Source organism: Biomphalaria glabrata, chromosome 8 (genome assembly GCF_947242115.1).
Source record: "Biomphalaria glabrata chromosome 8, xgBioGlab47.1, whole genome shotgun sequence".
NCBI lineage: Eukaryota > Metazoa > Mollusca > Gastropoda > Planorbidae > Biomphalaria > Biomphalaria glabrata.
Window position 1 is genome coordinate 10555046 of NC_074718.1, and position 27630 is coordinate 10582675.

General features: G+C 36.8%; 2 protein-coding genes across 6 annotated transcripts; one reads left to right on the forward strand and one right to left on the reverse strand.

The window, feature by feature from the left end:
• The first annotated feature begins 278 nt into the window (after nucleotides 1-278).
• On the forward strand, nucleotides 279-7306 carry LOC106065744 (uncharacterized). 5 transcript variants are annotated; one of them, XM_056038985.1, is made up of 5 exons: nucleotides 294-397; nucleotides 1964-2122; nucleotides 2269-3358; nucleotides 4121-4298; nucleotides 6040-7306. In XM_056038985.1, exons 3-5 carry the CDS (start codon nucleotides 2290-2292, stop codon nucleotides 6557-6559), a joined length of 1767 nt encoding a protein of 588 aa, XP_055894960.1. In that variant the 5' UTR covers nucleotides 294-397; nucleotides 1964-2122; nucleotides 2269-2289; the 3' UTR covers nucleotides 6560-7306. The 5 variants fall into 5 exon arrangements, with proteins under 5 accessions (XP_055894962.1, XP_055894960.1, XP_055894961.1 ...); XM_056038986.1 differs by having other exon boundaries at nucleotides 321-560; nucleotides 1964-2165; XM_056038983.1 differs by having other exon boundaries at nucleotides 321-560.
• A 269-nt stretch (nucleotides 7307-7575) lies between these two features.
• LOC106057735 (probable cytochrome P450 12e1, mitochondrial) lies at nucleotides 7576-27135 on the reverse strand. The gene is made up of 10 exons (XM_056038988.1): nucleotides 26994-27135; nucleotides 25255-25464; nucleotides 20140-20365; nucleotides 16880-17061; nucleotides 15648-15846; nucleotides 13690-13864; nucleotides 12365-12531; nucleotides 11603-11684; nucleotides 10247-10453; nucleotides 7576-9067 (listed from the first exon to the last, which is right to left on the reverse strand). Exons 2-10 carry the CDS (start codon nucleotides 25436-25438, stop codon nucleotides 8945-8947), a joined length of 1545 nt encoding a protein of 514 aa, XP_055894963.1. The 5' UTR covers nucleotides 25439-25464; nucleotides 26994-27135; the 3' UTR covers nucleotides 7576-8944.
• Between the last annotated feature and the right edge of the window lie 495 nt (nucleotides 27136-27630).

Here is a 27630-nt window from a genome sequence, read left to right on the forward strand (position 1 = left end):
TTAGTTCAAAGGAGTGGGGGGGGGGAGATAGAAATGCTGAAGTTAGTTGTTCACACCCCCCCTCACACCATTAATTATTTACTAATAACTCCTAGATATTTGAAATCTGTTACGTAACATCATTTTAATTTCTGACAATCTTCCTATGGGAGGAGTGGGCTCGGTCATAAAAGAGAAAGGGGGGGGGAAGAGATTTTTCCTACTTTGCATCCTGGATCCGCCATCAAGTGAGATAAACTTCTAAGAAAATGGAAATTCCTATAAACCTATTTCGTCACCCAGTTCGGTAAGCAAGCAGTAAGCGATGATATCAGCCCAGATTAACGCCTTTGTATATCGCTTCCTAGTTGGCGATACGCTGATATTTAGACACCAGACATTCACAGAGTCCCTGACAGTAAGACTTTTAGTACTTAATTTTTTATTTACTTACAGACTTTCCCCTCCAGGTAGAGGCAGTGCACTTGAAAGGGTAGACTTGAAAATAGAAACATTCCATTTTATACAGTAATATTATAACGATATACTTAATAAAGAGATTGTGCTATCATTTGTAAAAGGTAGGTGATATTGAATGTACCAAAAATCTCTTTAAATTAATTAGTTTAGTTAATAAGAAAACAAAATCCTCTGTAATCAATAATACTGATGTTTAAATAAAAATAAAAATATCTATCTATCTATCTATCTATCTATCTATCTATCTATCTATCTATCTATCTATCTATCTATCTATCTATCTATCTATCTATCTATCTATCTATCTATCTATCTATCTAGGTTTGTTTCTTTCAAGCTGTTTTTCTGCCTGTCTGTCTGTCCCCACCTCCTTCCGTCCTCGAAGTATAGTTCTTACCAATATTTCGACATTTACTAGCCTGCCTGTACAATGAATAACCTTTAGATTAGACCGTCATTGTGTAATGCTCTTCAGTTGGAACTATATAACAGACATCTTACCAGTTAAGTCATTCATAATAATAATAGTCACTCCAATTTTTTTTAATTCTTCGCAAGTATATGTCACTCAGATGGTAACATAAAAGACTATGTCTAGTGAGACATACTTGTAAATAACATAAACAAGGATTAGATTTTGTCAACTACAGGCTTAGTATAATACATGTAAAAAAACAAACAATGAAAATACTTTTAATTTACACGCAATGAAAACAAAATGACCAGGTTTCTCAATGACCCAGAGATTTGTCATCACCCGATGTTTTGTACTAAAGCCATAATGAATATATTAACTGCAATATTAAATGTCTGAACATAATCATTGATGAAGTTACACTGAAAAGACTTTTTTTTCCAAACCAATAAAAGGCCAATTGTTGTACACCAAAGACGCAATGTAAATCGACACGAAGTGAGCTGCGGTTTTTCTAGACTGTAGGGAAATGTCATTTCTATTCAAATCGTCATGTACAGTGACATTTAGAACTCACAGAACCCTTAGGCTTGCTAGTCGTTTCCCGATCACTCGGTCATTTTGGTCATTACAAAAATGTTTCCAATATAAGTTCGAGTAAATATCTGTACCAAATCATTCAACCAAGCGAGGCTTAGTCACTTGAACTAGTAAAATAAGTACGCTTAAGTAAACCAATAAAAATACGCCTACTGTAATACCAAGAGGATCCAAAAAATGGTCTTCTACAATACTCAAATGGATACATATGTAGAATAATACTGAACTAAAAAGAAGAGGAAAAGATTTGAAAACACAAAAACAATAACAGCAAAATATACTTGACTTTTTTATATTTAATGGATTTTATGAATATTTTGGATATTCATCTTTCACTTTGAAAAAAAAAAACGTAAAGTAGCGAATCCGAGGAAAGATAAACCGCGAAGGAGTGAGGGATTACTGTAGTGTAGTTGAAAAGTCTCGTTTTCAGACCTTGCGTTCTACAGGGCTGATGATTTTAAGACCATCTGTTTCTTTGGCCAACAGTTAACGAGCAGGGTGTCATGTAGCCAGCACAGCGATCAACCACCATTACTTTTCCCAACTAAAGGCAGGTACCAATCAAAGTTGGGTGGACTCAGGGGCGCCATAAAATCCAAAATTCAAGATCACAGTCTTCACCGAGATTCGAACCCAGGACTCCAGGTTTGTAAGCCAAGTTCTTAACCACTCAGCCACCGCAGTGTAGGTGAATATTTTTGGAAACCAGTATTGTAATGTTTATTTTAGTTTATTTATAAACATGTACTTTTATTAATTAAAAATGACAACGAAAATTATCTTTCCGACAGATCAAATGAATTAATGACAAAATGACGGACGCCATATACAACGCTATCAGAACCGGAGATTCGAAAAAGCTTAAAGCCTTGTTGGATTCACAGGGAATTGAAGATATTATTCGAATTCTTGATGATGTTGCACCCGATGGAGATGCCGCCATTCACGCTGCCGTCAAGAAAGAAGACCTGGAGATGATTGAACTGCTAGCTGAAAGACACTGTGACCTAAACGTGTTGAACGCGCACAGGCGCACAGCGCTCATGATGGCCGTAGAGAAGGGTTCTCAAAACATTGCGTTGTTCTTATGTCAGAAAGGAGCAGATGTGAATGTCGCTGGGCACAACGGGAACACGGCTCTTCACTTGGCCGCCATGAAAGGTAACATCGATATGGTCAGTCTTCTACTTGGGCCGAATTGCAAGAAAGACTCCCTGAATTCCGAAGGCGAGACCGCTGTTTTCATTGCAGTGGATAAAGGTTTCTTAGACATTGTACAACTTTTGTGTCTATCAGGGGCTAACTTAAGCATCAGCCAAAATGATGGCGGAAATGTTATCATTCAGGCAGCTAAAACCAGAAACATCAAATGTTTAAAGTATTTTTTCAAGCAATTCAACAAAAATAAACCCCTTCCAGACATTAATAGTTTAAACAGTCAAGGGCTAAATGCTTTGATGTACGCTACTATCGACAGGAATATTGAAATTGTAAAAATATTAATTAGCCACGGAGCCAATGTAAATCTCCAAAATCCAAACAATGGTCAAACCTGTCTTCATTTAGGAGCTTTAAATGGTGATAGCGACGTGGTGGAGGCTCTTATTGCAGCAGGGGCATGTCTTAATGTGGTTAATCATTATTTGGAAACTCCGCTGAGCCGAGCAAATAAATGTATAAAAAAACGTCTAATAGATGCAGGTGCTTATGAATTCAGAGACCACCAAATAGGAATGCCTGTGTTTCCTAGAGAAGGTTCAATACACAGTGGTGCATCAAATCAGATCCACAATGAGATTAAGTTTCCCTCCATTGAAATCGACTCTCACACTGTAAATGAGACGCACCTAATTCAAACATTTTCTTGTACGATGGAAGAAGGTAATTTTTTTTTAAATTTCTTTTCGTAATTTTACTTAGAATGAATCTATCTAGTAACTCTAGCGACATTACACTTAGGCCTGTCTATCTCATTCATGCTTGACTGTCGTTTGGTCTTCTCGATGGTCCCGGGTTTATATCCTGCCTGCTGCATTCCTTTTTGTCCTGCGGAAGGTTTGGACTAGGAAGTAAATTATATTCAACTCTGAAGTAACATAAGCAGCATGTAAAAAAAAAACAACAAAAAACAAAACTTATATACAGGGTTCTAGAAAAAATTAATCTGTAAATTTATTTTTTGTTGTTTTGATAGACTCTCTGTACTAAAATAACACCAATACAATTACCAATATCACAATCTTCTCGCATGAGTGATCACTTGAATATATTAAACAATTAGTTTTCAGTGACTGCCAAAGTTTTGGACACCTGATTTTTAACTCAAAATTCCCTTTGCTACATTCATGGAATCGGTGACTTTAGTTTGCTTACTTTTATTATTATTTTTTTTTTTTACTAAAGATGTTATTGAGACTCAATTCCCCATTGGTAAAGCCGAGGCAAGTGATGATTAAACACCAAAATCCCTCCTACAATAAAAAATTATAATAATTAAATCAAAACAATTTCAATTTGGGGATGGGGCGCTAAAAATAGTAGATAAGTTTTAATATTTTATAACAAAGGCTTATTTAACAGGAAGAATTGCACATTTAGAGTCATATATCTCAGTAATGTAAGTTTTATTTGTTTTAATTTTAGCTGAAGACTCAAAAGATAATGCTGACGATCAGTTAAAAATTTCGGAAAGTCAGAAGTCAGCCATAGATCAGTACAGACTAAGCAAGAAGTTCAAAAAAGCTTTAAAAGATTGTATAAATAAATTCCTGGATTCTCATTCGAACAGCGGCAGGGTTGAGAGCGATATAGACAAACCAAGGTAGTATTCCATCCCATCCATCCATCCCAGTGGCGCTACAGCCCATGGAGGGCTCTGGCCTTCTTTGGGTAGTATTCCAATGTCCATAATTTATCCTTCTTTTTTGTTTAACAAAGCTTATATCAATTTACTCTGTCTGTCTGTCTGTCTGGCCAAAAGCTTTTAGATTTTTTATTCTCCCACACCCAGCATCTGATCAAGATGAAATTTTGTACATTTATTTCTTTGACTTGTTGGCCTCCTTCAGTCGTAGATCGACTATGGTTCATCTCAGAGCACACTTCCTCATGTGGCTATGGAGCCCTATTTTGGAGAGACACTCCCGTCCAAAAATATCGCAGGTTAAGGTGGCTTTCGCTTCGGTGGTAGAGGAGCTGGCCATTTAAGGGTCACCAGCTCCTAATTTTTCACCAGGGTTGTCTCCCGAAGCCTTTACCGCGTTATTGTATAGCCGAAAAGAGGTTTGGATTCAGAGTTTTCCTTCTCTTAGACGGGTAGCCAACCAAGGCTAAAGAGCCCCTCCTGCCCAAAGCTTACTGGTTTAGGCGCCAGTTGCTCGCCTTTGATCCCTCTCTTGTCTGTGGTAACGGTTCCGCCAGGCTCAGTAACTGAGCCACACGTGAAGGCCAGGAGTCGGACTGGTTGTCAGAGGCTGTTTGAGACGCGTGCCATTGGAAGCATTATATAGGTAATGATGGGCTTAAGACCATTACCACTTCCGGTGTTAACAAACTTTACTTGACAACACCAGAATCAATAAAAATAACTATTTAGTTAATTAATTATTAGTTATTAATTATTTTATTTGGTATGTCAAACATGGTATGTTCTTGACTGAAGTGGTGGTATAAGCTGAACTGTCCCCTTTATACATCGTCGCCTGAGTCAGTCAACAAAACATGAACAAAGAAATAATAGATGACTAGACAATCTTCCATGTTCCTAGGCTGTGCACTAGCAGAAGGATTACCCTGTTGGCTTGAGAAGCATGAGAGGACTTGAGACATGAGGTCGAAATGAGGTCGTTCCCACCCTTTTTTTATTTTCATAAATGATTTTCATTGTTAATGCTGATCAATTACAAATGTAATGACATGACTGATCCAAACTCATTGTTATAAGTACGCTTAATGTAATCTTTGTTTGTAAAGAGTAAAGAGTGGGAAGCGTGGGCGAGAAGCTTAGTACACTTGAATTTGGCTTGGCTTGGGTAACAATGAAGCGGGTTCGAGGCTCGACACCTGACTCTAGCAGAGCTGAGTGCCTAAAGGCAGCACGGAAAACCTTCTCCCAGGTACTTTTTATGTATTTAAGCACCCCCTTTAGATCTTGCGAACTATAGGACAGATCTTATCTTATAAAATACAGACGTTACTTAAAAAAAAAAGATGATTATGTCCTACGCGTCATGCATCTAGTCATGCATATTAACCAATGACCTAAATTCTGCCAAGTCACTGGTTTTCCTGGCTGACTCAGACAACCCTTTCCATGCTCTAATAGCACTAGAGAAAAAGGCGCAATAGTGCAATTTTTTTTAGCATATGGAACTAGGAATATGTATTTATCTTTGTGTCTTTCTGTGTATTTTATTAGATATTCCCTTTTTTCGTATTTGAAGATTATGGATCAGTGTTTATGGTTAACGTGGGTGTCATATAAATATAATGTATATTAGAAATATTTATTATATTTTAACAGCTTCTTTAATAAAACATTTTTTTTCTATTTTGTTATACAGCAAAATATTTTTTTCGGAGCATATGAAAGTAGTAATACTAAGGGCTGAAAATGTTATTTTCGGCGACAACCACGTGACGAATAGTTCAAAGAAAAATCCTTCTAACAAAATGAGGCCATTATCTTTCTCTGAGTCTCAAAAGACTTTCAGCGAGTTTGGTGGCTCTAGTGTAACTCTCAACGGACATGAGCAGCACCTGAAAGACGCAGAGGACGAGCTGGAAGCCATGGCAACAACAGTCAACAATGTCCATGGACCCTTGGCAACGTCAAGAAGCAATATCAGTGAAGCTATGGCAACGTCAAACAGTGTCTCTGATGGCTTCCTCATTGAGAATGTCAAAGTACAAAGCGGATGTTCTGGGGATGACAGTGAAACTTTGACCATGTCAAAGAATACCTGGTCCCCACAACGTGCTACCACTATTTCCTTTACAAGCAGCACAGGGAGTCTGCCTGGTCGAATTATAACAGACAAAAACAGAAAACCATTGCCGTGGGAAAGAAGAGAGAAAAGCTAATGCAGGCGAACTTTCTTTCAAATTATAAAATCAATCAATGAAAAGATGGGAGGCTTTCCAGAACACCATCAAATGCTAACTGTAGAAACGAATATGACTTTAATAAAAAAAATCATGTTGTAAAAAAAAAATTCCATGCATAAAATGTCATAGGGGCGGGTTTAAAATATTTACTATGATTGAAATCTTATTCATTTGTTCTAAAGAGCTAAATGATCACTCTTACAAGAGCCGGTTAGCTGGTTGGGTATGACTTTACTATTTTTCTTTCCTGTTTACTTATTTTGTTGTTATTTAGGTATGAGAGAGTTACATTTAATTGTATATATATACCTCCTGGGTATGTTTGTTTGTTTGGTTCAAATATTTTGGATGTTCCTTCAGAGTTGAAGAAAATTACCTCCTAGTCCTAACCTCCCTCAGGACGACGGTGGACAAGAGCGGGCAGGGTTTAAACCCTGGGCCATCGATAAATCTGAACGACAGTCCAGCGCGCATGAGTGTAAGCGTTTCAATATGGGACATGTCGATCTCGTTATATGAAGAGAAGAGTTCCGTGAGTGAAATACTTGATTTATTGAACAGAAAGAGGACGGGTGCTTTGCTGTCTCTGTGTTCTTTTTATTACTCTTTTACAAAGCTTATATCAACTCTGTCTGTCTGTCTGGTACAAATTTTGAACACGCATTTTAGGATGAACTAGAAAATGTGCTCAACCAAATTAATAAATTAAACAGTGGTATTTAATTTATTTTGTTTGAATCGAAAAAAAGGAAATTAAATCTAACTATAATAAGAAATATGGATGTAATGTGCAGTTCTTTCCCTTATATCAGGGGTGGGTAACCTTTTGCTATCGAGGGCCGCATTTAAAAAAAAAATTGGAATATGGGGCCGCATATATACAACTTAGAAAAATACGCTAGCTAACTGTGCACAATGTTTATACATTTAAATTTCATTGTTTACGCTCCCAATTGAGGAAGTACAACAAATGTTAGCAATTTCTGAAACTAATTTTACGAATATATTTTTTAAAAAATTTGTTATTGTCTGTTTCGCATCACAACATTACACCACAAATGTTTAGTTGTACTTAATGTGAAGTATTAACTGTTTACACTCGTGCATGATGTTCCGGAACTGTGTAATTAGCTGACTAATTGTTATCCTGGCGACTGCTTTCAAACTATAGTCTAGTTGGTTAAATTTTTAAAATGAATTAATACTTTACATCACTTCGTCAAGGACAACATTTGCAAACAGAAGTATTTAATCCATATTCTCTATTTGTCAGCTAAGAGTTTTAAGGAAGTGTAGTTAGTTAGCTATCTCTTTGCAACATGAGCTTCACCAACGGCTTAACCTGGTGTCTACACAAAAAGTCTCATTAATTTAAAATAATGTAGTTCAAATTTTTTTTAAAGTGACAGGATGGGCTAATAGTGAAGTGCCACATTTGAGTTCTCTAGCTACGTACTTCTATAACGGGCTTCATGGTCATAGACATTCTCATCTGGTAGCGGGGGTTTTAGTCACGAAATTAACGTCTTCAGAAAAATGATACGTCGGTTGGGTGAAATTCTTTCTGAGGTGAGAAAGAATCGCGTTGGCAGAGACATTGAAATATCTTCTGCAAGAGAATTCTTTGAGACAATCCTGTTAAGTATAACTCTCATGAAAATGGTCTAACTCTTTCTCTTCATAACTATTTTTTATGTCCCGACGGAATTATTCATTTTTCTCCTTCGTAGTTCACTTCTCCGTTACGATTAAACATCTATAACTTTGTTATCAGCAAATATTTTCGTTGGTATAGAATTAAAAAAGGATGCTGAACTCAGGCCGGCCCTGCTGGGCAATATTACAAAAGAAGGCTATCTAAATTGTCATTAATTTTATGGCTATCTCGTGTTGAGAAAAAATATTAAGATAAACTAGGGCGTCTAACAACACAGAAAGACACAAAGATAAATACACATTACTCGTTCCATATGCTAGGACAAATGTGTACAAATGCTCCTTCTTTTCTAGTGCTCTTAGAGCATGGAATGGTATGTTTGAGCCAGCTAGGAAAACCAGTGACTTGGCAGAATTTAAGTCATTGGTTAAGATGCATGACTAGATACATGACGCGTAGGACGTAATCATCTTCTTTTTTGAAGTAACGTCTGTATAATATACGATAAAACAATTAACAAGCCATCTAGTTTGTCAAAGGCAGTATTTTAGTAATGCTTTGTGGCCTATCTAATGACAAAGGCACATTGTAATTAGTGCAAGTTTGTACTATGCTTAATGAGTCATTAATGACTTAAATATTCTATTATTGCTATCAAAATGAAAGTTAAAAATATTCTTTTTAATTAACAGCCATATATAAATTCAATACTTCTGCAATGATGTAAACTTAAAATGAATTGGAACTTTTGGCTGTAGAAATATTCTGTAAACGAATTCCACGTCGGAAGACTCGGGGTGTAGCTCAATTCTCATCTTCTGGAGAACCTGCCAGAAAATAAAGTAATCACGTTTCAAAGATTTTAATCGCATTTTTTGGTGTGCATAGTTTTTGGATTAACAGGTGAAGACATTGTACGCTATAGATGTCATGGATTTCAGCTCTTGTAATTATCAGTAACATTTTTTCCCACACTTTATGTTTGTTTGTAGTGGCATAGTTTGGATTTGGTTTAAAATTGAAGATTATTACATCCTAGCCCTGGTAGTCCATACCTGATATACGTATTTTCGATAGATATTGGAAGCAAATAGCCGAAATCTATACTTTATTTTATTTAAAAGACAATTCCATATGGTGGAAAGAAAATTTAAACAATTTCACTACTTTAAATAAATGGTGTAATAAAAGTAGTGGTGCCTGAGTTGAATTTATAGCGCTTACACGAAAGTGCGACCAGTTTGGCTGACGCATGGCAGCTAGTGCTTCTATACTGACACCGGTCTATAGCAGAACCTGATTATTTCTAAATGTAGTCTTACCAACGTATGCATATTATGGAGTAAAGGCACCTTTATGAAAAGCGTTCGAGGAGCCTTAGATGTCTTAATCTTTGACATCAAACACATTGCCATTATTATGATTAATACAAGTAGTAAAAATTATCACATTCAATCTTTTCATTTATCAAATTCAGGTTTTTAGGGAAAGATGAACTATCTTGCGTTGAACTCTTGACACAACAAGTTTTACAGGGGAATTATCAGTTGTCTATAGACATTGGCTAGATTACAGCGGTTCTCAACCTTTTATGCTAACCCTAACCCCTTTTTACAATCCCCCACTCTGCCGCGACCCCCACCCACACAGCAATAGAAGAACAGACAATAACAATCCATATTTTCGATGGTCTTAGGCGACCCCTGGCAAATCGTCAATCGACCCCTAAGGGGGTCGCGACCCACGGGTTGAGAACCCCTGGGCTAGAAGATATAAAGATAATTATTAATATTATCCGGCACTTTTCACATTTCTGTGTGTCTTCTGAAAAAAAAAAGGATTTGTGCTTTTTTCAGATTTAGGATTTGGTATCTAAAAGTAATTTATACCACAATGAAATGAGTCCTAATCGTCTAGGGACATGCAGTGTAAATAAAAGTCGAGATTCTTGCTCATTTAGAAAGTTTTGGAATGATGTAAGCAGGAATCTAGAGAGTGATCAATACCTTGATTGTAGCCAAATAAATTTCCTGAACAGCAATTCTCTGACCAGCACAGTTTCTTGGGCCCAAACCAAAGGGTAATACAGCAATCTTAGCAAGAGGGTCGTGTTTCGCTAGTCCATTATTTTGTAGCCATCGTTCTGGCATATAGGTCAGTGAATCTTGAAAACCAGAAATACACTTTGCATTGGGGTAAATCATAATTGGAGTCTGAAATAAAATAAAAAAAACACAAAATGTCACCATTTAAATCATTATTATTTTAAGCCATCATTACCCGCTGATTTGTACCCAGGCTATATATTGACTGTACCCCCTTATCTTTATTGTTTACAATTTCCATCAAAACTGCCCCCATTTTAGCATTCACTTTGGGCCAGTATATTCTAGTATGAGACACGTTTAATTGGAATGGGCCGCTCTCAAATGACCCCAAAAACACTCACTTCTGACCAGTCCATTCAATACCACATTTCTCAACCCACCAATCTCCTTAAAAACGTGGATGTTGACATCTGTTACATCTAATTGAAGAGTCTAATGAATCTGTCCTGCGCACTGACATCCTGCATGTTATATCGCACCATTTAGAACTGGACAAGAACACACACACGGTATAGAGAAGTCATTTTCGGCCAAATAAATAAGTGCGGTAAGAGAGAAGTCTAGCGAACAGAGAACTAGAGAGAGGCGTCCTTCTTCTGGTGGGTAAATGGCGTGTGGACCTGGAGCAACTCTAGGAAGTGTGTTGTTGGTCTTGAAAGAGGTTTGGCATAGGACAGGTTGGTCTTGAAAGAGGCTTGGCATAGGACAGGTTGGTTTTGAAAGAATTTGGCATAGCGCAGGTTGGTCTTTAAATAAAGAGGTTTGGCATAGGACAGGTGAACCTAGGAACTTAGGCGTGAATTGAATCTTTTACTTGTTGAGTTGTCTCCCTTTGAGCTAGAACAATTGTTTCAATATGCTTGGTATTGTCTTCAACAAGGCTTAATCTCTATCTATCTTAATCTAGCATACGAGTCATTTCTCAAATAAACTCAATTATACAATGTATAATGTATAATGAAAAATAAAAAAAAAATATGTTTTAGAAGTGAAAGAATTTGTGTGACTGTGTTCTCCATCTGAAGAACTTCATCGGCTGAGAAATTTTTGAAAAGTTGCATCAGAAATATGTGACATTTGTTTTATAGCGCCGACGTTTAATCAAGTTCAAGATCTCTGTTTCACAGGAATTCAAACGTGTGCCCCTTGGAAGTAAAGCTCTTAACCACTCAGCCACTGGGTGAGATTAGGGAATCAATATTTTCTTCTTATTTAGATCTATTCACTAACCCTAAAAAAAAAACATACGCTTACCCGAGCTGGAACAGTATAGCCACTGAGGCAAACGTCGATTGGAAGTAATCTGACCATAGTGTTACAGACTGGTGGACATAATCTGAAGAAATAAAAAATGTCACAATGAAACACTTACTGATGGAACAAAGATATACATTGACAACATTTGTTTTCGTGTTTTTTTTAGACAATATATATATATATATATTATAGTGACCTGTTACCGCGTGGAGAGCCAGTATAAAGGAAGGGTCTCGGTTTGCAGAAGCCATACACAACAGTAGTACAAAGAAGAGCTAAAGTGCAACGGCGCCTGGTGATTGCAAATGCCCGGCCTGTGACCGCAGCTGTGTATCGCGGATCGACCTCTTTGATCACACAGGAAGTTGCAAAGGGAAAAGACCGTCTCTCGAGACGTAAAATGCCACAGACAAGAGCCTTATGTCCACTTAGTTCACCTTATTCTTTTGACTCCATCTTTCTATACTTCAACTTATGAAACTGTTGCTTAATTGTAAACTACTTGCCATGCCACTATAGTCACTATAAATCATTACGTCTGTATTAATTATGACTTCTCTGAATTATGATTTGATATATGATTCATTAATCTTAATTTCATAATAAACATGTTATCATTTTACCCGAATTAGCATAGAGCAATAAATACAACAGATGCATAGATATAGTTACTTGCCTAATATTGGGGGTTGATTGGAAAGTACAAAGACAACTAATTACATGATATTGTTATTGTTGTAATATTCTATGAATGTTTACCTGAAAGATTCTTTAAGACAAGCTTTTAAGTACGACATGTTTGCGAGGTCAGTGGCTGTCACGTGATCTCGAGTGTTTAGTTTTCTAAAAATTTCTTGACGTAATTTTTCTTGTGTTTCAGGATTTTTCGCCAAGTTGTAGAACAGAGTCTCTAGAATTTTAGCTGTCTAGAAATATAGTCAGAAACATATATATTACTTTCAATTAAAAAAAAATGTTTGCCCAAGTATGAAGTGTTTTGGTTCCATAGAAAAGTGCACTGTGACAAGCAAATCTCAATATGCGTTTTTAGACGGGAAAGTTTCATTTAAACAGGGCTCTGAGGTCACAAGGCAAAAGTGTTTCATTTAGGAAGTATAGCTTTTTTTTTTATAAAAGAGGGAGGCCACACATTAAAAATTATTATTTTTGTGGAAGTTGATATAATGGCTACATTGTCTTGTAGTTTTGCATTTCAAATTGTCGTCACAATGTTCCCGAGGTTTGAACCTTGGCCGTTTTCTTCTTCTGGTCTACTGCAGTAGGTTTCAACTAGAAGGCAATAATCATCATTTCTAAAGGAACATCCAAAAACCTCTATAACGAAAAAACAAATCATTACGACACAAAAGTTTCGAAAAAAACAAAACAATTCTACTTTTTAATTTAGGTTTTGAAAAGAACAATGGTAAAAAAAAAAATCCTCAAAATTGAATGCAATGCGCACCCGACATTCAGGGAAAGTCAAGAAGGTGTGTCATTGTGCTGGTCCTATAGCACCATCGTTAACTGTCGCCCAGAGAAACTTAAGTCTTACATCTACCCCCAAGGATAATTAGGAAAAAAAGAAACTTAGCTTTTTGATGTAACAGAAAAATTATACAGCATATATATTAAAAAAAAAAATAGAACTAAAGATTGTTAATGGTTTGACATAGTTTTTATAGAACGTATATCAACTCACTCCGTCTGTCTGTCCGTCTGTCTGTCTGGTACAAATTTTGAACACGTTATGTCTTCCACTTTCCATTCTCGGATCAAGTTGAGACTTAGCACAATTGTTCATGGCTCCTAATGAAACATGAACAAATAAATTTTTTTTTTGGTTACTTAATGGTAATTAATTAACCTTGTTAGATATAAAAAAAATGGAATTAAATCTTACAGTGTTGAGATTTGGCTGAAAATATGGAGTTCCTCTCCTCAGATAAGCTTTTTAAAAATATATTTTGCTTGTTTCAATATCTTTTTGACTAGTTGGGCTATTGTCACTGGGTTTTTATTTTTGTTTGTTTAACCAATATAAAGAATGTTCTAATTCTAAAAGAAAGTGTTTTGACACCCACCGACTCCGCTCCTGCAGTGTACAGAGAAATTAACATCGTGTCGACGTCTGCTCGCTGCAGATTTTCTTCTTTTAGTAAAGAAAGGAGTAGATTGGGCTCCTCGTCTGTCAATGTGCCGGCCCTCTTTCTCTCCTCCAGTACCTGGTGAGCCTTCAATGAGTGCACTGCACAGCTTCTGGGAAAACAAATTTAAAATCGTGGAATTATAGTTAGCATTGAATGAACATTTAAATAAGTTCTAGAAAGATGCAGATCTTCAGCAGCGTTTATTACAATAACTTTATTCAAGTCATACATTCGGAGTGGGCAAAACTTGGAACCTTCTCGAAAACGGCTCAAACGATTGTCTAGAAAGTTTATATTTGATGTGTATCGTTGTGAAAAGAATTATTAACTCATTGACTGCGCCGGGAAAACTCTAGTTTCGCCGTTTTAATCTGTCAAAGTATAACAAAATAATAATTTACATTTGGTTTGAGGACTTGAAAATATTTATCTTGCACAGACTATACCTCATCAGGTATTTGCGCATGTAGGCCCTATTCATTGAAGAGTTTAATAAATTAATGTTCAGAAATATTATGCGCAATTGGGAGGGGGGGGGGACTTCGTACAGAGCGGTCACGATGTGCCTCCTCTCATTCCTGGTCTCTAAAAAAATAATCCTAGTTTCATCAATGGGCTTGACATTTAATGGGTAAAGACAGAAAAAAAAAGGGAGCGGGGCAATTCAGTAATGTTTGGGGAACTCATTTGTTGGCTACTTCTTCTAATTACCACGATCTAAACACCAATGTACAGCTCGCTGGAACGTTATAGTCGTTATAGCTAGTGCACCTAATAGTAACCAAGTGCAAGAGGTATGGGCTGAGGACAATTCATTAAAGTAGGTACTATTAATAGTAGGAGGCGCGGTGGCTGAGCGGTATAGACTCCCAACCGGTGGTTTCGGGTTCGAATCCCAGTCAAGACTGGGATTTTATATATTTTTTTTATCTTTGGGCCCCTCCCAGTTCACCCAGCTGTTATTGGTAGCTGACATTAATTAGGGAAAAGTAATGGGGGTTGGTCGTTGTGATGGCCACATGACATCCTCGTAAACCATGGGCCACAGACACAGATGACCTTTACATCATCTGCCCTATAGATCGCAATGTCTGAAAAGGGAACTTAACTTTATTTACTTACTAATAATAATAATGAAGCTCGTCTTGGAGTCCAAAGATTATTGAGGCCTACAGTATTTCAAGTGGTTACGCAGTATGAGCTGCGACGTACATATTTTGCCACATTCAAAGCAGACATAACTGTTTGTAAAATGTTTTACTTATTTCGGATGTTCCTTCAGAGTTGAAGATAATTACTTCCTAGTCCAAACCTCCCGCAGGACAGCGGGGGATGGGAGCGGGCAGGGTTTGAACCCGGGACCATCGATAAGTCCAAACGACAGTCCAGCGTGCAAACCGCACGACCAGGCAGCCATCCTGTTGTCCGGCAGTGGTCGATTTAGGTTCTGTGTTTGCCGTCGTCGGCAGCGGATTTTATTTTGGTCTCAAATGTATAGCCCGCGGCCTTTGTTAAAAAAAAACAACAACACCAGCCGCCTGCAGCCAGGTGCACTCTTCGATGTCAGTTACAGCAAGTTGGCGCCAAAAATTGTTTTTTAAACGTTTCGGAGAGACAACTCTGTTATACCCAAAACCTTTCATATTATAAAAAAAAAGATTGCCATTGGCATAATACCCAGAGTATTTGTCGAACAATAAGCAGTTTCTCTATACCGACAAGAATATAGCTTCTTTTGAAGCCAATATATTATTTTATAATACTAGTTTACTAGAATATAGAGATGAAATATGAAACCTGTAAACTGTTTTCAATATTGTCACTATGAAGAGTCTAGACAGATACATATTGGTGTTATTATTCAGCTACTGAGATCACAGGTAGAGACTTACCCTCCAATGATGCCTAATGCCCGGGCATAATCTTGATATGTCTTACTCTTATACCATCGGTGCCCCACAGACTTGCCCAGGATCACGTCTTGAAGGATGAAAAATAATGTTTTCGCTGCGTCTAGGAAGTCAGACAGCTCTTCACTTAGCTGGCCTTCCAAGAAGCCGAGTCTGGTATTAAATACAACGAGACCAGCTCCTGCAGACATAGAGATAGTCAAACGTAAGTGTCGATATATTTAGGACAAGATTGGAAATATGGCATGAAAAGTTATTTGTTTCATCAAAATGATAAAGTTTTGGCTTAGCGACATTGACGTGACGATTAAAAAAACAAGACTAGGTTTTGAAGTGTAAGGAAAGTAGGCACAGAATACTCTTAGCAGCGTTAGGGAGGCTTTAGTTTCTGGAATTATGTAACTTAGCGACATTCTACGGGTCCTTTCATTACGTAATATACTTATTTGGCATCATTCATCAGCGTCAAAGTACCTTTATATTGTTGGTCTTCGCTTGTTTTATTTCGGTTATTTGAGTATTACCTTCGTTTAAACTTATGTACACAAGACATAGAGCGCAGGCGCCTAACAATATCACAATTTTTTAAATATTTTTTGTAACAATGTATACTAGTAAAAAGAATGGAGCATATGAGATTTAAAAGAGCTAATATCTGCTTTCTGCGTGTAACGCTTGTTCCTCGAAGACATGTGAAGCGAAGTTCACTATTTTCAGTTTCATAACTGGTAAACAAAATTTGGTTATAAAAGATTTCTTTTTTATACCATATTTCATTTAGACTAGACGTCACTAGAGCGCATATTGATCACCCCCCCCCCCGAACTGTTTGGCGCATTGGGCGGCTGGCTGTCTCCACAGAAATCGTTCTCCAGAAATGTCTGCAGTGTTTTTCCCAGATGATGTCCACATCTCTGAGGTCCTACACGAAGTTAAGACTCCACGTCAAAAGAGATTGTCCAGAGTTAATTTTTGTTCTCGTAGTAATCTGCAAGTTATTATTTTACCGTTTTTAGATCTAATAAATGTTTTGATGTTCACAATTGTATGGGTATCGGCACCTATCAATAATTCTCCGATTAATAAGAGTATCGTTCAAAAATTAATTTAATTATTGTTTCTAGAAACTGATGACTTATTAGCCTACATTGTGATTCATCCCCCCAAAAAATAATACAAAAATACAAAATAAAAATTTAATAACTAAGACAAACCTTCAGCGGCGTATCTCGCAAAGAGTGTCTGGAGCTCCTGTGGCTTTAGATTTTGCGTGGCCAGGATGTCTACAAATTTGTTTGCCACCTGGTTGTGAGGCTCGAGATAATGTGTCGCTGAGTCAACCTTCATTAAGAGTTTGTTTATTGGTGCTCTCAGCTTGTGCCAGTCCTCTCCTTGGCTGGAAGTTTATAAAACACACGTTGGAAAACGTTACATGAAGTGCAGTTTTAATGGCAAAGGTTTAGATATAGTTGTCACGAGTCGAGTCTGTGACCTATTTCGACCAGTTTCTAGAAGCTCGAGGTCAAGCCAGTGCTGTCCAGCGTAAACAAGTTAATTCTAGGTATCCAATCAAAGAAAGGGGTTAAGGAAAAAAATAGCACACGTCAGCTTCTAGAAGGTCAAAGTTACTAAAATAATTATCTGAGAAGTTTCCATGATTCTAGAACATCCGATTAAAAAAAGTATAAATTAGGGGAAAGTCAGTTAGACGGGGTCCTCGCTTAGTCCTCGATTAGTAATGGTTATAAGTGTTGTGATATTAGCGGGTCCATTAATTAAAGTTATATTAGTTGTAGTTGAATGTTATACTAAGTGAAGTTTCATGTATCTTTAAGTTTTATTTATGAAGTGTCCAGTCAAGTTGTTATTGAATTGAGAAGTTAATTTGATGTGAAAGTTGAAGAAGTATTGTGAAAGAAGTTTGGAAGTAAATACAGAGAGTTCTTTCTTCATTTCATTGAATTGTCAAGTTTGATAATATAATCACCGGCAAATGTTCGTCACAATAGTGTGTTGTATGCTTACAAGGTGTCTTAAGAATTTCAACACATTTTATTCAGTTCCCTACTACAGAGGTTCTCAAACTCTTTTTGACACGGGTACCTCTTTAAATAGTCAAAACTTTCCTACGGACCCCAAAGTGAAAAAAACATATTAATGCGTGGTATATTAGTTACCAATGAAGTGTTTATTGAAATTATAACTTTTGTTTTAAAAAAATGTATAAAAATTTATGGGGTTGATGATATTTTATGAGTGTATTTATATCCGGCTTAATGTTTGTAACTAGCAGCCGCCGATTTAAACAAGCACAAGTTTGTGTTCATGGCGGCAGTGAGTCCATGTTGTATCAAATAAGAAGAAGGGGAAGCAGTCATAAACTTCTGTACATTGACCCATAATACAGCAATGCAGACTATAAAATTGGAATCTGTTTATGTAACCAGAATTTGTGGTCTCCTTGTTGAGACATCGGTTTAAGTTCCTCGTTTCTTGATATTTCGAAAACCTGCTCCTGTATTAGTATGAATTCATCTGTGCTTGAGATTTGAGTTTGTTCACGTGCTAAGGGTAGCACGTTGGGAATATCCAAGTGAATTACGTCTTCCAATCTTTGGTCTAGGTCGTCATACAATAGTACGTATTAGATATATTAGGCAGTAGTGGGTTCATAGTTTATTATTATTACAATTTTCCGATTGGATAAACTGCCTTTTAGCGAAGTAGTTGTTATTATATTTAATTTTCATCTTTCTTCGGACCACTTAAATGCACATAAAAGATAACATTAATATGTTGTTTTTTTGAGAGTCTTTTGATGCTATAATGATTAAATGGTTATAATGTTGACGCAGACGGTGCGCTTCGCACTAGTATGGCGACTCATGAAGAAATTGTTCACATGAGAGTCCCGCTAACAAACAGCCTAAAGAGAGTTAGGATTAACAAACAGCCTAAGGAGAGTTAGGATTAACAAACAGCCTAAAGAGAGTTAGGATTAACAAACAGCCTAAGGAGAGTTAGGATTAACAAACAGCCTAAGGAGAGTTAGGATTAACAAACAGCCTAAGGAGAGTTAGGATTAACAAACAGCCTAAAGAGAGTTAGGATTAACAAACAGCGTAAGGAGAGTTAGGATTAACAAACAGCCTAAAGAGAGTTAGGATTAACAAACAGCCTAAGGAGAGTTAGGATTAACAAACAGCCTAAGGAGAGTTAGGATTAACAAACAGCCTAAGGAGAGTTAGGATTAACAAACAGCCTAAGGAGAGTTAGGATTAACAAACAGCCTAAGGAGAGTTAGGATTAACAAACAGCCTAAGGAGAGTTAGGATTAACAAACAGCCTAAAGAGAGTTAGGATTAACAAACAGCCTAAGGAGAGTTAGGATTAACAAACAGCCTAAAGAGAGTTAGGATTAACAAACAGCCTAAGGAGAGTTAGGATTAACAAACAGCCTAAGGAGAGTTAGGATTAACAACCATGTTATTTTTATTTGTCAGAGCATGATTCTGAGTTGGAGATTTAATGCAATGCTTGAAATACCTCCGACAAAATCTAGCACCCACCACGTTACACGATTCTTTAAATCAAAGCCAAAGGAATTTATGTTAATAAATATCTACATATTCTCCCCCTGCTTATATCAACTAAAGGGGCGTGGTGGCCAAGTGATTAAGTGCTTAGCTTTCAAACCTAGGATATAGGGTTCGAATATCGGTGAATACTGGAATTATGAATTTTGGGATTTATAGGGCGCGTCCACCTAACTCTAATGGGTAGCTGACTTTAGTTGGGGAAAGTAAAGCCGTTTGGTCGTTGTGCTGGACAAATGACACCCTGCTCGTAACCATTTGCATAAAAAAAACAGTAACCTTAACATCATCTGCTCTATAGATCGCAAGGTCTGAAAGGGAAACTTTATATCAACTTACTCTGTCTGTCAAATTCAATGTTCATGCATGTTATTTCTCCCACCTCTCATTATCGGATCAAGTAAAAACGTATCACAATTAATCACTGTACCTAACTAATTATACATCAGTAAAATATTTCACTTTGGGTATAAAATAAAATTGGTACGACAAAATAGAAAACACCAAACTGTGGGAGATTGGTGGACAGATAAATATAGAGGTGCGGACCTTAGAGAGGAAGTGGAGATGGATTAGTCAAACCCATACAACAGAGCTAGACAGGCCTTAGAGTGGAACACCCAGAGAACAGACGTAGAGGAAGACCAAAAAGAACGTGGCGACGCAGTGTACTAGAAGAAGCCGAGAGGACAGGAAAGAGCTGGGAAGCCATTTAAAAACTAGCAAGAGACCGTGGAGGGTGGATTGTTTTTACTGAGGCCATATGTTCCATGAGGAATTAGCGAAGAAAAGATTATGATGATGACTTAATAGCTTAAGCCTTAAGCAGATTAAAAAAAAAACAAGACATTTGACATTTAAACATTTGACCTACTTACGCCAAAGTTATGGATTTGACAGGGCTGGACGTCCTACGGACAATCATCTCTTCAATATCAAAAGATGCGGTCATCGGGTACTTTCCTTCGTTTCTATACACTGTCTCGATATCCTTGGGGTCAGAAACAATGACCATTAGACGACCAAACCGGACTTTGATTAACGGGCCGTACTTTGTAAGCAATTCAGCAATCAATGTATGATTGCTTTCTGTTGTGAATTTTGCTGAAATTTGGAAAAGGAAATAAATCTGTCAAAACAATTTCAAGATCTTAAGCCAATTAACCAGACATGACAATACCAGTGGCTCAGCATCCATGTCGCAATGGGGTTTAATGAACCCGATGTCACGATCATTAGGGGACCACAGCCTATGTCGTAGAGCAATGGGGATACTTTGCGATTGGAACCATGATTCGTGACCGATAGGGCCCACGTGAGCCCATGGGGGTGACACCAAAGTGGAGAAATAATTGCACTTTGGTATGATTTCCAAGTATGATCTATTGGCGAAAACAAAACACACACACGCTTACCTCGCCCAACTATTTCAAAACTAGATAATTGGTTTGTTGGTTAATGCAGTTTTTGCAAAAATTCTAAACGAGATCCAATCCGAACCAAGTATTTCCTTTTTAACAGCTGTCAAGACATATCAAATGAGCATTAGCTTGATCGGAATACCTAAAGAGAAAGCCATCAGAGAGCCATTTCTCTTTCACCTTTCCCTAAATCTGTTGGTTTTTTGGGGGGAGGGCGCAACACATGATCTGTCAACTGTCTTTCTCCATTCCTCTTTGTCTTTCACCTTGGATAGATTCTCTTTCACTGACAGGACCGTCCTTTCTTTTACGTTCTCTTCTCATCTCTTTTTCTGTCTCTTCATTTTCCGAGCCCTGCGGACCTTGTGATGTGGCCCATAAAGTTTCAGTTTGCGTTTTATGACATCAATTAGCGGGTCGGCGTGGGGCCCCGTTGTGATCCTGCTTCTAATCCCTTTGATCGAGATGCGGTTTTTGTGGGTGATACCTAGGATCCTTCTATAGCATCTCAGTTCCATTGCTAGGATCCTCCTCTCTAGTTCTGCATTTAGCGTCCAAGATTCTCAAGCCATACAAGAATGTGGTCATGAGCAAGGAGTTCATCAGTCTGATTTAAATGTCGAGGCCTCAAATCTGGAGCCATTTCTAGGTTTTTATATTTGTGAGCACTAAAAGGATGCAGCATTGGCTGAATAATTAGTCTAAATAAAGAGAAATCACTAATTATCTTCAAATATATTGGTGGTGTTTCCAATAAGACCCTATTACTTACAAGGAGTAGTAATTGAATCAAGTGTAATGACATTAGTACTATGACAAAAAACATAAAAACACAAAAAAAAAACAAGGTACACTACTTTTATTGGAATTTAGTAAATATACCGATTCATACAGGCTACTCAATTTCTTTGTCACATGCTAAATTTGTACTATGAGGTTGAGGGCCCACCAACAAACTCTTGAACCCCAGCCGACTGGTAACTTGCTACGCCACTGGACAATATACCTGCGATGATCACTGCGATCAAATCATTTGTATCTAAGATTTTAATCTTGTTGACCGTGAATCCCAATTACTATCGTTTCTTTAAAAAAAAAAAGATCTCTAAAAGGGGAAATACATCTCCTAAAATTATCAATAAGATGGAACTAATGGATAATGTCCCTTTGATAAAAGTTACAGAATCTCTGCTGATGATGTGGGTTGTGTCTGACCAAATTTAAAAAAATAATAAAACTTCGTTTGTTGGTGGTGTAATTGTTGTTGTTTCTAGACAGTAAACTTCAAATACTTAAAAAATAAAGAGGAATCCACACATTCAATAGCTATAAAATGGGAAAGAAAAGCAAAATATGATTTAGTTTTAGCGTACCCCGAGGATAATAATATAGGCTATATCTATCTATGAATGTAAGAATGTTGTATTTACGTATGTATGTATATATAATGTATGTATGTATGTATGATCTATATCTATCTATCTATCTATCTATCTATCTATCTATCTATCTATCTATCTATCTATCTATCTATCTATCTATCTATCTTATGTTTACTATTTTTAAGAGAAAAAAAATCTAGTATACATATAAATGGAATAAAATTTAAAACATCAATTAGTAATTAGTGTCTTATGCCTCATACACTGAACTAAAGTGAAAGGTGTTTTTTTTTATTTTTTTTAAGTGAAGAGTTATATTTGTTGAGGCTTCGAATGAGAGATTGGTCCTTTGCAAAATAATTAGATCAATTAGATAATCATTCAATAACATCAGGTAAGCCAGGTTGACATGTTACTTCACTTTCACCTATCCCTTAGTCTTTTGGGGCACCACACAAGATCTGTCAAACGACTTTCTCCATTCCTCTCCATCCGTTGCCTTTGGTAGAATTTCATTCACTGACAGGCCTGACCATTCTTTGATTTTGTCTTCCCATCGATTTCTGTCTTCCTCTTCTTTCTGATACTGTTCCCTGAAGGAAGTTCTTTGCGAGTCCTGAGGACCTTGTGATGGGGCCATAGAGTTTGAGTTTACGTTTTTTGACAGTTGTCAGCAGGTCATCGTGGGGTGCAATTGCTGTATTAATTCTGTTTCTAATCTCTTCATTCGTGATGCGGTCTTTGTAAATGACACCTAGAATTTTACTATATTTTCATAGCTATCAGTTCATTGAATACAATATAACAATACAACAGTATCAGTAACAATTTCGACATTAGCACGTCTCTTCTTTTTGTATCTACAGGGATAGGATTGTAGTTGTTGATAGTTTGTAGTTCATAGTCTCTGATATTCTTTCTGAAAATATTGAAAAATTGTTTAAACCTACCAATTTTTTTCCTGCCATAGCGGACCACTTCGGGGGCCAATTTTGAGTTTGTGTTTCCACATAAACTGTCTTTATAACCGTGTTATTGTTAAAAAAGATTAAATTATTCTAAGTTGGCTTTAATGTTTTCTTTTTAAAATTAACATTTACACATGAATATATATAAGCGCATTACGTAGTTTGTTTAGCAAATCATAAACTTTTACGGGCCGCACAAGAACTAGAGACAATAGATACCATCCGATTACACCAACAGAGCATGAATTTAAAAATAGAAAATTGGATTCAGGAACTTAATTTCTAACGTTGTTGGAACGTTGTTTCTGTTTTAAAATTAGAAGCAAGCTAACTCTAATTTGTCTATAGATAGTTTGCAAGCTTTAATTTTGAAGAAATTTATTTTGTTTCAGTGCACCGCGAGTTTCTTCTATCATCTCTACTCCCCCTTTATGTTCAGGGCCCCCTTACCGACCCCATTGTGCCCAGCGCCCCTCACCACTCTTTTGGCTCCCAGCGCCCACCAATTTCACAGAATCGCCACCCAGGGGGCGCTAGCCCCCCTTTGAAGAACAATGATCTAGATTTTACATCTATTAATTGAGAAGAGCTTCACGTTTCCCACGGCCAAGGGTGCAAACAGAAGTCTTTGTGATGTTAAGGTAATACCCCCCCTCTCTCTCTCTCTCTCTCTCTCACACACACACACACACACAAACACACACACACACACACATCCAGGATTTACCCCCAACTGATTAAGTGCACAGATGCGATCTCTAATTAGAGACAAGGTTCAATGACCAGAGCACTTGCTGACAGAATACAAAGCTCAGAATCTGGGCAGTAGGAATCCCAACGCACCAGATCAAATCAATACTACAAACATAGACAATAATGCTGAATGTTGCTGTTTCACTATAAAACAGAAGACCTTGATTAACTTCTCCCCACCCCCCTTGTTATTTTTTTAGTTTCTTATATGTTTTATATGACGTCTGACGACGTGGTTTAGAACATAGGTTAATATTTTGTCTGATCCATGATTATGATGTGTGTATATATATATATATATATATATATATATATATATATATATATATATATATATATATATATATATATATTATGTATTGTTTGACACTTGGATGCTTAGGGCCAGTGTTGACCAAGAAACAAAACAAAAGCTGGTCAAAGGGTTACCGAGTTCCAGACACATGGGACACAGTTCGGCGCTTGGCTTTAGCCTGGTCATACAGATGTTCAATCGTGGATATCAACATTAGGTCACATGATTCTTCTTTTATATTATTATATCTTATGGGCATTTCTATAGAACTGGAGAATTCTTACTGGCACATACTCCATTTAGAATGGCAAGGAGATGAAAGCAGGCAGGGTTGGAATTCGGGTTCATAGTCACAACAGCCCACAACCCAGACCACACGAGACCAATTGTTAAAATAGTCATGGCATGCTTGGGTACGCTATTCTGCCTCAACGTGGCACTCGGGTGGAAACGATCGCTAGAGGAAGTAATTAGGCTAAATGAATAGCAAAACAAAACTCCTGTGGGAATGTCCAAGAGAATGCGAGAGCTTTCCCATTGCATGGTGAAGAGTTGAAAGAGAGCTTCCACGTCCCTGTCGATAATCGATGTGCCGTTACTCAAGGAACAGTTACACTAATGGCGAGTCCTGCACAGTTAGCTTGGTAAAACAGGAAAATGGCTGGGTTTTCCGGTGTGCTCGGCCTTCGGCCATGCATTCTAGTCCATGCGCCCGCAGTGCCAGATACGTCGAAAATAGCAATGTCTTACATAGACATTGACTTGGGCCTCTTCCAGACAGAACGGTTTGTTCAAGCAGGCTTACACGCCTCGAGTTCGAAGAGCCTTCGGCTCAACTCTTTTGACCATCACACGGCATGGCATGCTATAGACATACTACGAAGCAAAAAGTGCGTTGTTGACGCCAGGAAGACGAATCTCTGGAGCTCAGAACGCAGAAAAAACAGGGGCATCCGTATAGCGCGCGTACGTCTGTAATGGTTGAGAGATTCCAGAAAAGAACAAAAAAAGTTTGACCTATTTTCACCAATGGACCCGTATCTATAGATAACTACAGGGACTTGATTTACTCCGCATTAAAACGTAAAATGACATTAGGCATCACCCTCTTGATTTTCAAGTGCTTTACAACATTCTATGATAGCTGTATTAAAAACATAAACCCAATACTTACTAAAGGGCTTAAAGTGAAGGAAAGCACCAATGACTGGCCATAAGTAGACACCTCTTGGACCTGGGATATCCTTGAAAGGTTTCGCCGTTTGAATGTGACTGGTGGATTCTACCAACATACTTCGAGTAGCCATCAATCTATGGAAGCTTTTGAGGACGTTGTGTACAACTGATCTTTGTAACATTGTGGATATGTACACACAATATGTACCTGAAAAGAAAAAAAAATTAATAGATTTAACATCACAATTACAATAACAAAAATGTACAAGTGAATAACATCAATGGCGGTTAACGATAAATATCTGGCTGTTTGGTGTATCCGGTGTGAAGAATGTAAGAAGTGTTGACAAAAATTTTTATATTAAAAAAATGCTAGCGCCATAAAAACAAATTTATAAGTTCTTTTCTTTGTCACTCAAAGTAATTATCATTAGATTGACGTTAGTTTTTTTTTTCAATAAGGCAGTCTAGCCATTTTCATTTCTTTAAACAGCTTTCTCTGCTTTTCTATGTTACTGTATTTTTATAGATAATCAGTAAATAAGATCTTAGAAATCGAAATGCAAAGAAACAATGGTTCAAAGCAAAATACTTGTATTCAATACAAAAAGGATGAATGAAAGAAAAAAAAAACATTGCCACAACTTCATGTCGGCGTGAGAAAAAATATCAACAATTGTCTGTCGAAGATTGTTTCGGTTCCCGAATTTCATCACATTAGTTGAAGGAGAGTACAAAATATTGATCGTAATAGTACACACGTGACATCTCTTTATCATTTTGTCTCTTATAGATAATTATGCTTCTTAAAGATAACTAGGTCTCAAAAAAATTATGCTCCTAATAAGAACTAGGTCTCAAAAAAATTATGCTCCTAATAAGAACTAGGTCTCAAAAAAATTATGCTCCTAATAAGAACTAGGTCTCAAAAAAATTATGCTCCTAATAAGAACTAGGTCTCAAAAAAATTATGCTCCTAATAAGAACTAGGTCTCAAAAAAATTATGCTCCTAATAAGAACTAGGTCTCAAAAAAATTATGCTCCTAATAAGAACTAGGTCTCAGAAAAATTATGCTCCTAATAAGAACTAGGTCTCAGAAAAATTATGCTCCTAATAAGAACTAGGTCTCAGAAAATTTATGCTCCTAATAAGAACTAGGTCTCAGAAAAATTATATTCTTTATAAAACCTAGGTGTCAGAAAAATTATGCTCCTTACAAAAACTAGGTTTCAGAAACATAATAGATAACTTGGTCTCAGAAATACAATAGATAACTAGGTCTCATAAAAACTAGGTCTAAGAATACTCATAGATGATTAGGTCTCAGAAGCATTAATTTCCTCATATTCAAGTAGGTCTCAGAAGCAGGCCAATCTTTAGTCTCTAATTAACATACAAGACTAGACTAACATGTGGATACGAATAGAACGTAATTTATCTTCTCTTTTAAAGAAACGTCTGTCATTTATAAGATAAGATGAAATGTTCTGAAAAGTCTACTCATGTTTCTATTCGACAAGCTGCTTTGATATACAATCCATTCAAGTAGTATTTTTTCCTTAGTAAATCTGGACACATCAATGTGTTTTATGTAGAGTAGTTTTTTTTTTTTATTTCACATATACAATTTAAAATAATCATATTAAATTTCAATACACAACAAGTTTCCTTTTTTTTTGTCAAATATATACATTTTAATTAAAACTTCAACAACTAATAAAAAAAAAAAACTTACTCTAATTTGCTCTTTCTAAGTTGTCGTCTGCAACAAGAAGCCACATGTGATTGTCATCAAAATTGTCCGATCTACAGATTAGTTACTGGTCGTGTTTAAATCGATTACCTTGTGCTACATCTGGAACTAAATACAAAGTAAATCTGACTATTGGTGCAGCTGACTGAACTAGCGAATAATTACTGACCAGCGGCATTGTTCGAAAAGCTGGGTATTTCCACCAGGATCTGGGTTGTTGTGCATTCTATAAAGAACAGAGATTTCAAAATGTTGTAAACACTGTTTTGTTTGGTTAATTTGTGCATTAAAAGAGATTTTTTTGTGCCACAAAGAACCATTTCTGTGTTTTAAATAAATAAACTTTAAACAATTATCAGTGCAGGTTATTATGAGGGGAAAAACGTTAAAGTTATTCATAATTTAAAAGATTCTGGATTTTTACAAAGCTTATATCAACTCACTCTCTCTGTCTGTCCGTCTGTATCTCTGTCTGTCTGGTAAATAGTTTGTACACGTTATTTCTCCCACACCCGATCTCGGATCAAGCTGAAAATTTGCACAATTATTTCTTTTAGCAGACAACAAAAGAATCAATAAAAATTTTAAAAATGTATTGGTAATAAAATATTTTGTTTGG